Source organism: Tupaia chinensis, unplaced genomic scaffold (assembly GCF_000334495.1).
Source record: "Tupaia chinensis unplaced genomic scaffold, TupChi_1.0 Scaffold000340_1, whole genome shotgun sequence".
Lineage (NCBI taxonomy): Eukaryota > Metazoa > Chordata > Mammalia > Scandentia > Tupaiidae > Tupaia > Tupaia belangeri.
Window position 1 is genome coordinate 1,829,762 of NW_006159834.1, and position 13,082 is coordinate 1,842,843.

At 45.7% G+C, this 13,082-nt stretch overlaps 1 protein-coding gene across 1 annotated transcript in view; it reads left to right on the forward strand.

Moving 5' to 3' along the window:
* TSPAN5 (tetraspanin 5) overlaps window positions 1-12,575 on the forward strand; it is a 175,388-nt gene extending 162,813 nt beyond the window's left edge. Inside the window, exons 4-8 of the mRNA XM_006152177.3 lie at window positions 2,135-2,305; window positions 4,638-4,763; window positions 7,093-7,140; window positions 7,242-7,358; window positions 12,296-12,575. Coding sequence (XP_006152239.1) covers window positions 2,135-2,305; window positions 4,638-4,763; window positions 7,093-7,140; window positions 7,242-7,358; window positions 12,296-12,361 — 528 coding nt within the window. The 3' untranslated portion in view covers window positions 12,362-12,575. The remainder of the gene's footprint in view (window positions 1-2,134; window positions 2,306-4,637; window positions 4,764-7,092; window positions 7,141-7,241; window positions 7,359-12,295) is intronic.
* The last annotated feature ends 507 nt before the right edge of the window (window positions 12,576-13,082 follow it).

Consider the following 13,082-nt stretch of genomic DNA (forward strand, 5'->3'; position numbering starts at 1 on the left):
TGGGAGGCAGCATCCTTACCAGCTTGTGTTGCCTGCATGGCCCCGTCAATGAGTCAGTGTCTGGAATGTGAAAGATTTCTGCCATATCCAGTATTAGATGTGAATTGAATTTGGACTCAATTCTTTTTTTAAAAAAGAATTATTTATTTTATTTATTATTATTTTATTTTGACCAGAGAGGGACACAGAAGGAAGAGGGAAAGTGAGAAAGCAAGACGCCAGGTCTGGGACTCTAACCACGGTCGGCCATGTGGGAGTCCAGTGCCGTACCCCCCATGCCCTCCGCTGGTCCGGACTCAGTCCTTGGTAATGTGTATAACGTAAATGATGGAAAAATGCATCAGGGAACTAGAAAGTGCACCACCGCCTCGGTGGAGACGAGACCGCCTCTGAGTGCGCACTCAGGCCAGCGAGCTGTGATCCTGTCATCCCCGTGGTGCTCGGGGTAGAGCGGTACCTAATGAGCGGGAGTTGTTTCGTAGCTATCAGGGGAAATGGTAGGATTTCTTTTTCTTGCCCTTTTCTTTCTAGATTGAGTTAGGCTTAAATCAAAATGATTGGTGTCATGGATGACAATTAAAATCTGTTTGAATTCAGTCTCTCATCAAGTCATCAAGGACAGATAACCAGGAACTCTGCAGAAACCTAAAAGGGCCAAGCTGACACATCTAGAAACGGGGCCTCCGTGCTGGGGCCCTAGACTATGCCAGCACTGATTTCTGCCCTTCCGGCCATGCTCACTTTCTCAGAGTGTCACTTGACACCCCAATAAACCCTGTCACATACGCTGACATTTGATGTGAAATCATCCCCTCCTACACCCCCCTACTCCCCAAATCATGTACGACTGAGGCAGGGATAAGGTTTTACTCATTCTTGTTTACTCAGAGCCCACCTACCACCAGGCCTGACCCCCCGGGGATCATTCAGGGGATGTTCGCTGAGTGCATAAATCCGTTTTGTCTGTCTGTCTTTATCACAGGAAGCGTGTTATTTCTTCGATCCCCTCCCCAGTGTCTTTTTCTTGGCTGGCTGCTGATGTTGGCTTGCTCAGTATAGAAACCACAGGTTGATCAAGTGCCCTCTGCCACTCATGGTCCTGCAGTCTTCAGGACCTCTTCTGGCTGGTGGCCCCAATGTCACTATCTCTGCCATTGTCACAGGAACAATTTGCTTGTAGTGCATCCTCTGCCCCGTTTCTCATAATTCACTGTAGTGAAAAAGTTTGTGCTGGGTAAAAACGTGGGGGTGGTAGGAGGTGGAAAGAACCGTGGGTGTGCATGGCGAGTCAGTATGACTAAGACGGGGCTCTTCTGAGTGTCCCAGGTGGGAGAGAAATTCCCCCGGAGTTACGGGCAGTTTGCACAGGGCCGAGGGCACCGGGTCTCCTTTCTGAACTGTTGCCATCTACGTTAGCCGGCAGTCTCCCTGGGGCTCCATGTGCTTGTGTGCATTTCCTGGCCCCGGTTCCTCCCATAGGCAGGTGAGCATAGCTAGCATCCCGAGGAGGCCCTCCACTTGGGGCTCCCCTTTGTTTTCATGATGGGAAGTTATTTTCATGTCACAGTGTCCCCACCTTCTTTCCTCCTCTTCATCTGAGATGAACACATCTGTTATTTTGCCCTGTTTGGCAGGTGCAAAGGGGAATCCCAAAACTGCATTCGTAAGAAGAGTATGTTGCCAGCAGAGCCAAGGCCACAGGAACAAATGGCAAGCGATCTGAAAATATTGGGCTAATTTATCTTTCAAGTTCCAAGAGCTTACTAGATGTAGGGGCAGGTCATTGTTCGAGCGTCTGGCAGCACATTAATCACGAGAAATTCATTAGGCCTTCATGTGGCCTAATGAGAAAGTCCTATTATCCCTGTTTGCTTAGGGGCTTTGTTGGTTAATTACCAAATGGAACACCAGAGACCCTAAAATGTGATTATGAAATGATTTTTAATTTTTCAAAACCTTTTCTTGGAGTGTAATGTTCTATTAGCAAATCTTGAGAAACTGAAGAGTATCTGCTTTGGAGATGGGTAACAGTTCAGCGTAATTACAAACCCTGTCAGAGAGGAACCATTGAGCCGGACAAGTGCGTGATCAAAATAGTAGTCCTCACCATTGTTCTCTGTGTCTTTTGTCTTAGTTTTCTGTGTTCCTGGGAATTATTTTCTTCTTGGAGCTCACTGCCGGAGTTCTGGCATTTGTTTTCAAGGACTGGATCAAAGACCAGCTGTATTTCTTTATAAACAACAACATCAGAGCCTACAGAGATGACATTGATTTGCAAAACCTCATAGACTTCACCCAGGAATATGTAAGTTTAAATTCGGTTTGTCTTCAAGTTCAAAGTCATCTCAGAACAATGACCCCAGCAAATCCTCCTGGCTTCCACATGGGCCGGCCGGAAACCACCTCTGACCTTTCTCCTTGATTTCGTGTTTGTTTGCTGCTTTTTTATTATTTCATGACTTACTCTGTGATTTCTAGGATTTGTACTCTGAATGACTTTTCCCTTGTTTCCGTTTCTTTTAAATGAGAAGGACAGAGAAGAAAACTCTCGAGCAGAAGGTTAGCATCACAGTGTCCTCATTTATCCATATTTGAAGAATGTTTGGATAGAGGTCTAAAGTTTTCTTTGGGTGTTAAAAATGGCCTCCTCCTTGTTCCTTGCTTCCTTTTTGGTAGCTCTCATACTTCACAGCTCATAACAATACACGCAACATACTTTGTCTGCAAAGTTCCTAAACCGTGCCCATCTGAGTGTTACTACAGCGTATGCACGTCAAACCCACAGTTTGCAAACTCCTCAGCCCTCGTGGCTCCTGCTAGTGAGGGGTCCATAGAACCCGCCCACACTCTGAGGTCTCTGAGCGACTGCGATGGCTCCAGCCGAGTAAATGAAGCAGCAGATTCCTGGCCACTCACCCTGCAAAACAGTCCACACGAGGGCCCAAAGATATGAGGCTCGTGTCCATATCTGACTTGTTAAGTGGCCTCGGGCTGACAGGACTTGAACTATTTCCCTATTAGTAAGAGGGAAATGAGAATAGCTACTGTCTAAGTCACAGGGATCTTGTAATGCTCGGCGAGCTGCACATGGTTCTGTGGTTTCCCCTTAGGGTTAAGGTGTGACTGTCTACACTCTGGCAGGTCTGTGTCTGCCTGCAGGGAACGGTTGGGTCACTGGGCCGTCCTAGACAGCAGCGTCTGCAGCATTGATGTATATTGTGGGACGCGAGCCCCGCGGGCTGCCGTGGGTTGGACAGTTTTCAGAGGGAGCTGGGGTCACCTCTGGTAAAGTGAGGATGCAGCTGCCTCACTAGGCACCCCCAGCCCTTACCCAGTGGGCACCCAGCACGGAGCTGAGCTGGGTTGGTTTTGTTCAGTCACAGCAGTAGCTGTCCCAGAGTAGGCTACACCCCAGGTATGAAATGAAGCCTCATTTCATCTCCTCGGCAGGCTTCACTTTGTTAGGATGCACGCTCGCTCCTGCCCTGGTGTCGTTCCTGCCTAGTGTGTGCGACCCAGCTGACGGAGCATTCCAGGCACACTCTGGATGCTCAGCCAGGGCCATCAGGGGCAGATGGGCACGAGGAACACGGCTGTCCAGGTGCTCTTCAAAAGCTGTCTGCTGCGCTTGGGAATACTGTTCTTTTATGTGATTCCATCTTTCTTCTGTGGAGTCTAATGTTTTGAAATAGATATTGGTGGTCCTGAAAGTCTGAACATGCTGAAGGCATGGTCTTTATTTACCTTAGAACTAGAGAGAGTCTCTCTCAGGGGAGTGAGAACAGGGGTGCTGGAGGAGCCCTCGAACCAGGCTCTACTGAAGACCTACTGGGTTTAGCAGCTCCTTTCATTATATTGCACTTAAATGACAGCCCTTTGCAAGTTGAAAATCTAAAGACACACTCTTGTTTTAAATTCAGAGTAGAGACAAATATGATGAAAAGTATGGCTATGTTTCACCTTGATCACATTGATGGTATATATATTTATATATACAATAATATAACCCAATATATATGTAAAATAAAATATTTATATATATACACACATAAAATAAACATATGTACACATAAAATAAACTTATATATATGTGTGTGTATATACATAAAATAAACTTTAAAATGTGCAGTTTATTGGATGTCAGTTATACCCTCAATAAAATTTTTTCTCAAAACCAATAAAATGTAGAGATCAGCATTTTAGAAAATAAAGCCTCTAGGTAGCTCACCTCCAACCCCAGTGGCTTCCTCCAGACACTACCATGATTATTAGTGTGTTTTGCTTTCTAGAATGTTCTTGTTTCACTTTCTAGAATGTTCTTGTTTATCCTTCTAGAATGTTCCCAAGCCAAACAGGTCTCCTCTGAGTCCTGCCGTAAACCCCTCAGCCTTCCCCTGCCCCACGCTGTGGGCCTCGTCCAGTGTTTAAATCACAAGCCCATACCTTTACAGGCTTCAGCCTTAGTTACTCAGAAAGCTTTCCCAGGGATTGTTTAGGTTCCATTTGGCTTACGAATACATTCAGTGACAGAAAGAAGGTCAGAGCTGGCAGGGGCGGGCGTCGTCCTGGCGGGCGTGAGTGTAGGCGCCTGGCTGCCTGCAGGTCGAGGAGTCCTAACTCTCTCCTGTTTGCTCTAGTGGCAGTGCTGTGGGGCTTTTGGAGCTGATGATTGGAACCTAAATATTTACTTCAATTGCACAGATTCCAATGCAAGTCGAGAGCGATGCGGCGTGCCCTTCTCCTGCTGCACTAAAGACCCCGCGGTAAGTGGATGCCAGCGAGCGGTTGGCCTGCCCTGAGCGTCACACTGAGTGTGCCACGGGTGTGTGTGTGTGTGTGTGTGTGTGCGTGCAGACGTGTGCAGACTATTCAGTGACAGAAAGAAGGTCAGAGCTGGCAGGGGCGGGCGTCGTCCTGGCGGGCGTGAGTGTAGGCGCCTGGCTGCCTGCAGGTCGAGGAGTCCTAACTCTCTCCTGTTTGCTCTAGTGGCAGTGCTGTGGGGCTTTTGGAGCTGATGATTGGAACCTAAATATTTACTTCAATTGCACAGATTCCAATGCAAGTCGAGAGCGATGCGGCGTGCCCTTCTCCTGCTGCACTAAAGACCCCGCGGTAAGTGGATGCCAGCGAGCGGTTGGCCTGCCCTGAGCGTCACACTGAGTGTGCCACGGGTGTGTGTGTGTGTGTGTGTGTGTGCGTGCAGACTGATTTTCTCCTCCAAACCTCTTCCGCCTCAGTTATTCCTAATTGGAGCTTGTGGAGGGGGCGCCCCGTGCTCGCTTCTTCCCAGTAGGAGTAATAATCCCGGATGATAATTTACCAGGACACGCTGGTTCCTACGCTAAGCCTTTATCAGTCTGAGACGTTCCTAGCGGCAGATACCTCTGTTACCCTCCATTTTCAGGTGGAGAAACGGAGGCATGTGGAGTGCAAGTGTCTTTCCCAAGCTCAGATTGGCAGCAGGCGATTCTGGGTTGGTCCTGCAGGGAGTGGCAGGCTCGTATGAGAGCTTCCTGCATTGGTTTGGGCTTAGTCACCCTTTTCTTCCTGACTGAGTTCTGGGGGAAATATCAGAAGTGGCAGGAGAGTTAGAGACCAGATAGGCTAGGCTGGTTTATAGGAAGCCACAGCTGCTCTTGGTGTCGTAATAGCTCCATGATCGCAGTTTGTATGTTATTATGTACATAAATTAATACATATTATGTATAAGATATGTACCATTCCGTTTTTCCATAGGTTAGATTCTATTTGGGGTCAGATCATGTGCCTGGTATACAGAATGACGTAGAATACAACTCCCTTACTCTAAGTGAAAAGCCGGATGGAGTAGAAGCCAGGTGTGAGAGGGTGCACCATGCCCACCCTGCTCGCTCCTCATCACCCTCACGGGACTCTTCATTTAGTTTTCATTCCCTAATGCACCCCAGGCAGAGCCCAGGGGTGCCTGTGTGTTCCACGGTGATGTTCCTCTTGCAGCGGCTGGGGGGCTGTGGGCTTCTTTGAAAGAGGCTGTGATCTGAGGATGGAAAAGCAGAACTTCCTAGCGGGCTGCTGGCCGGCAGTCGACAGGGTTGTTCTCTTGGTCAGAAGGAGGAGACTAAGAATCACCCAGGGCTCTGCGCCAGGCTCTGAATCTAGCAGCAAGCCGATCTTTCCCACTGGCTCGTTTCTCTGTCTTCTGAGGAGGGCTGAAGGGTGCCAGGATGCCCAGCTCAGCCCGAGGGCCCACTCTAGACAGCCTTGGCTCGGCCAGCAGATACCAAGTGTCCCCACCCTGTCTCCAGTTCCCACCCTACATGAACAGCTGTCCATAAGGAGAATCCCAAAGATTCTTGGAAGGTACTACGCCCCCTCCCCCATCCCGTACAGAGCCTCTGGGTGGAGATACCGCATCCCATGAAGTCTCAGCTAACACAACCTGCCTCCCTGCACAGGAGGGAAAAGCAAACTAACCCAAAAAAGCAGAGGGTGTGTTTCTGATCCGGCCCTGTGAGGTGTCAGGCTGTCCGTGTGATAGGTAGCCAGGGCGTTGCTTGTTTTTTACTTAGTAAGATGATGTATTCTCACTGAAAAACCATTTACAGTATATGAAAGTATCTATTAGGTTGTTGGAAAAGTCATGACACATTTTTGCATAGAAAAACTATGTCATGACTTTTATGACAACCCAGTAGCTTAAAGAGTAGAAGTCCCCGTTAACTCTCCCTAAAAGAGAATTAATGAAAATTGTCCTTTGCCCTGTAGCTGTGGTTTTTCTTTGTCTCCACTTCCCCAAACTACATTATAAATGAGTTTCTTGAGGTTGGCAACACTTTGAATCTCGAGCCTCCTGCTTAATGGACTCACTGTCCTTTCTGATGTTCCCCGAACCTGATTTCCTCACTTGTAAAATGAGGCATATTTTAATACCTACTTGGGAAGATTATCATGCTAATGACATAGGATAATGCAGGAGAAGGGTTTAGCCTGGCGACCTGGTCTGTGTGCCCAAATACACATTCCTGATACTCCACAGGGGCCCTCTGCTTGTCCTGGGTGGACTTCCTATCTAACAAGAGTGAGTTTCACTCGTCTCTTTTCTTTTTTCTCCAGGAAGATGTTATCAACACTCAGTGTGGCTATGATGCCAGGCAAAAACCCGTAAGTGGAGTCTCGTTTGGTGCTTAGCACGGAGGGTGTCTGGAGGAGGTGTGGCCTGTGCCTGGTGTGTATCTGTGACTGTCTCTTCTCCCTTTGTGAAGGAAGTTGACCAGCAGATTGTAATCTACACGAAAGGCTGCGTGCCTCAGTTTGAGAAGTGGTTGCAGGACAATTTAACCATCGTGGCCGGCATTTTCATAGGCATTGCGTTGCTGCAGGTAAGCAGAGGCCCTTTTGGATATCACAGGAAAATGATGCCCTGGGAGAGCCCTTGCCAGCCCAGGAGCTTTGCTTAATCACCCTACCATAATTTTTAAGACACATTGGAGAGCTGGAGAACAGACCTGAACTGTCTGACTCGGGTTTTATTTTCATTTTCTTAGGGAGATTTTTGCTATAGGGCGTGTGTGCTCACTGGAGACATACAGAGAGAGATAGAGAAAGAGAGAGGTCTGGGACTCAAAACGTGGGTGGCCATGTGGGAGTCCAGCACCATAACCACCACGCCACCTGCTGGCCACTGGCTTTGATTTTATTTTATTTGATCTGTCCTCTGGTTTATCATTGATCTTAAGTCTTATGATGACATAATTTACAAATCTATGCTGATGGTATATATCTCTTCTACTTTAATCCTTCTAATAAATGGGCAAAAGCACTATTGCCAATCACACACATGCAGAAGTTCTTCAATTTCTATGTGGTTTTGCACAGTTGCCTGAAGACAATTCTGAAATATAACTAAGTCTGACTTAGATAATAGAATTCAAAGATAAAATTTAACTTGGTACTAAATCTTGTCACATTGACTTTCAAAGCGTCAGACCTTATAAATCATTTATAAACTATGTAAAGTGTTACGTATTCTTTATTTGATAGCAGTCACAAACCACACTAAAATGCCTTTTAGTAAGTAAAAGGCAGTGGTTTGAATACAGGGAATTTGAATTACATTGGCATAGTTATGACCAAATACCTAAAGTAGACATCACTACCTTATCTTCAACCCTGGCCTTTAGTGGGTTAATGAATACAAATTAAAACACAGGTGAATCTGCTTAGTTTTGAGAAGTGAAGGGAGGGAACCAGCAGTTAGCGGAATGGCTGTGTCTCTGGACTCCCATGTAGTCGACTGCAGTTCACATCCCGGACCTGGTGGCTTAAAACTCACGCCGGGCGCGTGTGCGTGCGTGCCCAAGATCCCAAGAGGAGAATGGAGGAGAAGGGATTGTGGCGTGACCATCCCCCCTGGGGGGTGATTTCTCGCTTTCTGTCTCTATGTCTCTCTCTGTCTGTCTGGCGAGCGCACACACCCTATAGCAAAAAACCTCTCCAAAAAAAAAAAAAAAGAAGTGAAGGGATTTCTTCAGCATTTATATATTCATTTATACCAGTTACATATAAACCTAAATAAAAGACCAACCTCCAGTAAGTTTTGAGTTGGCATTCACCATCATTGTAGAAAGATGAGCATTACTAATGAATTACCAATGATATCTTTAGAAAGGGCAAATAGGGATAACATTTACTGAACTGAAATTACTAATGTATTTTAAAGAATTATTTATTTAATTTTATTTATTCATTTACTTTTATTTTAAATTTTACCAGACACACACACACACACACACACACACACACACACAGTTAGAAAGCAAGCCACCAGGTGTGGGACTCAAACCATGGTCGGCCATGTGGGAGTGTCCAGCACCTTAACCACCACACTACCTGCTGGTGGCCACCTCCCAAATTACTAATAAAATTTTTAAAACCCAACAATATTCATTTAACCATAAGCCAGTCTTACTTAAATCAGGACTGTCCAGCAGAAATATCCTGTCAGCCATTCATGATCTGAGTTCTGGTGTAGATCAATTAAAGTATCATACACATAAAAAAGGTGAGACATTTCTATTTCGTCATAAATAAGGCAGTGGCTACCTATTGCTCATTAGTAGCTTTTTAAAAACAGAATTATTTATTTATTATCATTATTTCTCAATTTTGACCAGGGAGAGACAGTCAGAGATAGAGAGCACTACTAGGTCTGGGACTCGAACCATAGTCAGCCATGTGCGGGACCAGAGCTCTTAATCACCACACCACCTGTCAGTCCCCATTCGTAGCTTTTTTGAGATAAGCTAGCAACTCTGCTCTTTCTTACTTCTTTTTAATGCCAGCAAAGACCATTTTTGTTCCAGGGATGCACTTCCTGAGATTCTCCAAATCCTCCATCAGTGTACCCTCTCCCCGGGTGATGCCTCTGTTCTTGTTGGCATCTGTATAAGAGAATCCAGGGCCCTGACCTGTCTTCCGCCCATATAGACCATGGAGATTTGGGCCAGTCTTGTGCTTGCCTCCCTTTTCCACGATGTGGCACTGGACACACTTCTGAACAAAAATCTTGGCATTCTGAACATCACCCATTTTAAATTCTCCTTCTTGTCACTTGGGATACTAAGGGTTCCTGCTCAGTGGCTGGATGTCCTGCTCTCCTGGCTTTGGTTTTATTAAAATCTACTTTTAGGGACCAGCAGATAGTGTGATGGCTACATCGCTGGACTCCCACATAATCGACTGCGGTTCAAGTCCCAGACCCAGTGGCTTAAACTCACACCAGCTGTGTGTATGTGCCCAAGATCCCAAGAGGAAAATGGAGCAAAAGGGATTGGGCGTGGCCATCCACCTGGGGTGGTGGTGGTGGTGGTGGTGGTGGTGGGTTCTTGCTTTCTGTCTTTTGGTGGTTTCTTGCTTTCTGTCTTTCTGTCTTTCTCTGTCTCTCTTTCTTTCTGGTGAGTGCACGTGTCCTATAGCAGAAGCCTCTCAAAAAAAAAAAAAACAAAAAACTTTTAGGTGCTGCTGTCCTGAAACCACTTTGGGAAACCTTTTTTCCTGTTCAGGATGGAGAAATTGGGGTCGTAGTTGCCCGCTGGCATTCTGTCATTTCCATGGGCTCAGGAACACTGTGCTGGGACAGTTAGAGCAGACACCAACAGTCAGAAGTAGAGCTCAGAGGTCAGGCTAAGGCTTCTGGGAGTGCCACAGAGATCCCATGCCCTTTTTATTGTGTGATAAGTTTCCTTGGAGGGTCACAAATGAGGCACCTAGCTGAAATGCATTTTTAAACCTAAGTAAATGGAGAGACATCTTGTGTTCACAGATTGTCAGACTTAATATCGTTAAGATAGCAATAGTCCTCAAATTGATCTATAGAGTCAAGGCAGTCCCTATCAAGATTCCAGTCAGAGTTTTCACACAAACAGACAGGTTGATTCTAAAATTTATATGGAAACACAAGAGACCCAGAATAACCAAAATAAACATGAAGAACAGAGTTGGAAGCCTCCTACTTCCCAGGTCCAAACTCACCATAAAGTGACAATAATCAAGATAATGTGTCACTGGAATAAGGCTGACTGTAGAGATCAGTGAAATAGAATTTCAGTTTTCAAAGTCCAGAAATTCGTATGTCTATGGTGAGTTGATTTTAAACAAGGGAACTAAAGCCACTCAACTTTTGAATTGATGCTGGGAAAACTAGATATCTCTATGTAAGAGAATGAAGTTAGACATCCCCTCTCCACTTCACACCATATATTAAAAAATCAAAACTGATCAAAGACCTAAATATAAAATTGAAAGCTATAAAACTCTAGAAGAAAATGCTGGTATAAATCTTTGTGATTTTGAATTAGACAATGTTTTCCTAGACATGACACTAAAAACACAGGCAACCCCCAAAAAGGTAAGTAAATTAGACTTCATCAAAATGAAAAACTTCCATGTTGAAAATTATAGCATCAAAAAAGTGAAAAGATAACCCACAAAATGGGAGAAAATATTCTCAAGTTGTTGTCATATAAAGATCGAATATCTAGAATATATGAAAAACTTTTATAACCCAATAACAAGACAAACCTAATTTTAAAAATGGACATGGGGCTAACCCCGTGGGACAGCACCGATGTGCTGCTCACGAGAAATTGGATCCCATGTGGTAACCATGGTTTGAATCCCCAGCCTACTCAGCCTGAAAACATACAAGGCACATGTATAAGTGCCCAGCATCCAACAGGCTGGAGAAAAGGGTTCACAGTAAGACAGACCCTACCTATGGTGGGTACACACTCCCTCTTTCTCTCTCTCTCTGTCTCTCCCTCTCTCTCATATTTGTGTACACACTTCATCGTGAATATAAAAAAAATTAAAAATGGGCAGAGGATCCAATAGACATTACTCAAAAATTTTAAAAAGCAACAAACACATTAAAAGATGCCAACATCTTTAGTCTTAAGGGAAATGCAAATCTAAACCACAATGAAATAACACCTCGCATCCATTAGGGTGTCTATACTAAACAAGGCAATAACAAGTGTAGAAATATGAACTTGCCTGTATTGCTGGAGGGAATGAAAATGGCCCAGCCTCTTTAGGAGAAATTAAACACAGAGTTCCCACACGACCTAGCAGTTCTACTCCTAGCAATGTCCGCATAAGCATCAGAACATATTCCCCCTAAAACACATACACAAACGTTTATAGCAGCATTATTCATAATAGCCAAAACAATGGGAACAGGGCAGATATCCGTCAACCAATGAGTGGCAAAACAAAAGGGGGCACATCCTTGGGATAGAGCGTTCCTCAGCCATCATCAAAACCATGGACTAATGTGAACCTTGCAAGCATTTGTTGCATGACAAACATGAGACACAAAGGTCACCTATTACAGGACTCTGTTTATGTGAAGCATCCCGAATAGTGAAATGCATTGAGACACAGGTAAATTTGTGATTGCCAGGACTTTAGGACAGGGTCATGGGAATTGCCACTCATGGGGACAGGGTTTTGGGGAGGACAATGAAAATGTTCTGTAAATAGATTGTAATGATAGTTGCAAGGCTTGGTCCATATACTATCGGCTTCTTGGAAAAGTCATGGCATATTATTTCCAGGCAAAAATGCATCTTGACGTTTCTGACAACCCAGTAAAAACCCTGAATCAAATCTTAAAAGAATGCATTTTACCACATATGCATTAGATCTCAGTTTTTTTTTTTTAAAATAAAAAAATTTAAAAAATGGAACACAGTGGCCAAGGAAAAGGCTGATGAAGTCAGCTTCACCGTTTGACTCCCTTGCCTTCCTTCCACAGATTTTCGGGATCTGCCTGGCCCAGAATTTGGTTAGTGATATCGAGGCTGTCAGGGCTAGCTGGTAGCAGGGCTGCCTCAGCTGCTGCAAGACACTGGACAGACCGAGCCTCGCGCCCCTCCATGCGCCCCTCCATGCGCCACGCCGACGTCTGAGCTGCACAGACTAAGCACCGGGGCACCCTGCAATGTCGCCTCATGGAGCTGCCAGGAACGCGTTTGTGGGGGGTAAACCCGGGAGATGCTGCTCACTGACAGAATTAAAAACAAGTGAGCCAGTAAGAAAGTTGTTGCACTGTGAATCTCTACTGTAGTCATGCAGTTATGGAGGTCGGATGCCATCAAAGGAGAGAAGGGAGGGTGAGGGATCCAGGTGTCCTTGCATTTGCAGAAAAGTCAGCCTTGTCGTCTGCCGCCGTGATCGGAGGGCCGGCCAAGGAGGGTCGCTCTCCGTCACCTCTTGAAGGACTGCCTTCTGCTCTTTCTCAACCTTGAGCCAGCAGCTGGGAGGGCAGGGGACCTTTGACACCCTCCTGATGTGCGTCTCTGGAACCTGTTGAACTGTCACCTGAAGATGAAAACAGCTGGGTTTGGGTTCCGGTTTCGTGACCATATTCCACCCCTAACTTGGGGGGCACACTTGGTCTGCCCCCAAAGGGCCTCCGCGTAAGAGAAGCTGTGTGTCCCACGTGCTCTGAGCCAGGGCCTCAGACTCCTGACGCTGTCTTTGAGCAGGACTGGTCTTTTTTCTAAGGAAGCCTGAGTTTTATTTATCGGTGAAAGCCAAGG